Source organism: Schistocerca cancellata, unplaced genomic scaffold, assembly GCF_023864275.1.
Source record: "Schistocerca cancellata isolate TAMUIC-IGC-003103 unplaced genomic scaffold, iqSchCanc2.1 HiC_scaffold_853, whole genome shotgun sequence".
NCBI lineage: Eukaryota > Metazoa > Arthropoda > Insecta > Orthoptera > Acrididae > Schistocerca > Schistocerca cancellata.
In genome coordinates, this window is record NW_026046864.1 from 13,214 (window position 1) to 14,767 (window position 1,554).

Sequence of the window (1,554 nt, forward strand, 5' to 3'; positions counted from 1 at the left end):
TTCTGGAGAGTGCGGACGCGTGTGCAGGGCTGCGCTAGCACTTTCCCTCTTCGTTGCTACTCAGCCATAGGAACCTGCTTGCGGGATTAGTCGCTGATTGTCCTAGCGCTTTAGCTGGACGGTTCGGCACTAAGGCTTCCGAGCTCCTGATTTTTTCAAATCTGGAGCGGAGTTGCAAGAAGAATACGGCGCAGGCGGCTGATTTGACAGCTGCTTGTGAGCATAATTGTCGTTGCGGGTTGCGGGCTGTGGGTTGGCGCGCTCTGGTGCGCGTCCTCTTGCTGCCGCTGGCCGCTTTTCCGACTACGTCGAGCACCTCAGCCGTCACAAGAACTCTTGCTGCCGCAGAGGCTAGCTCTGCCCCTCCTAGCTTAGGGAAATCTGCACGCCAGGGCCTGGTCACTGGCCAGTTACCCGCGCGTGATAGGCCGATTAGGGTCGGACTCGCCTGCTCGAGACCTAACGGTGCCAACCAAGGCAGCGACCGACACCCCCTTGGCAGCCTCTCTCACCGTTTCGGACATGGCACAACCACCGGTCCTACTAACCATCACGAGGCAAGAAAACTCTCCTGGCAGTTACGAGGTCCACAGGACTGACCAAACGAACAGCCAAGGTGAAATAAGCCCGAAATCCCGACTTCTACTCGCGAACGCGATAGCGGGTTTAACCGGGAAAGACAGGAAAAAATACGAGCGACGTCTGGAGAGGGCTCTCAAACCGCGCCCAGCGATCGAGACGACGCCACCATGTGCGCGCCCACTAAAAGCGAGCTTAAAATCCAATAAGAAAAAGTCCCCCATTAAACAGCGAAAGTCGCCGCTGAGAAAAACATCGGCCAAGACGAGGAAAACTCAGCGCGCGGAAAGACCGGCTAGCCCGTGCGAGGCACAGCCGACCGAGTCAGCGCAGGACGCGCCCGAGCGGACAAAGGCCGCCACGTGCTCAGGTAACGGAGCGGGCGGCCCCGCGCAGGTACAATGCGCCGAGGCACGAGGCGAGCACAATGGCCCGGCCGCGCCACCCGGTCCGTCGCGGGAACAAAGCCGCGACGCAGGTACCACGCCAGCACCGGCGGCCGCCGTGCAGCGCGCTGCTGTGGGCACGCCGCGGCATGAGAATGCAGCGGCGGGCGAGCAGCAGTGCGCGGACGTGGCGGACGCCGAACCTTCCACACCATACGACGATGACGGTTTCCAGAGGCCCAAAAGAACCGCCGGCCGCTCCCCTGTGCTGCACACAGCCTCCCCGGTATCAACAAGCAATAGGTTCTCCCCTATAGAAGACCCCCCTCACCCACAGGACGAAACCATACAGCCAACCGAAACAGACGGAGACACGGAGGAGAGACGATATCGGATCCCTCCGCTCATAATCCACTACGAGAAATCGTACTCCGAATTGTACGACAACATAAATGCAACCCTCGGAGAAAACAAATTCACGGCGAAAACAACCGGGGAGGACCAACTAAAGATCACAGTAAAGACTGTCGACGATTACAAAGCGGTAAAGGCCATGCTAAAAGAAAAGCAAACTCACTTCTATACCTTC

General features: G+C 58.7%; 1 protein-coding gene across 1 annotated transcript; it reads left to right on the forward strand.

The window, feature by feature from the left end:
• Positions 1-522: 522 nt before the first annotated feature.
• LOC126147318 (guanine nucleotide-binding protein G(s) subunit alpha isoforms XLas-like) lies at positions 523-1,251 on the forward strand (the record flags this gene model as incomplete). Its single annotated transcript, XM_049915686.1, has 1 exon — positions 523-1,251. A coding segment is annotated over exon 1 (729 nt), but the record flags the coding sequence as incomplete, so codon positions are not given.
• Between the last annotated feature and the right edge of the window lie 303 nt (positions 1,252-1,554).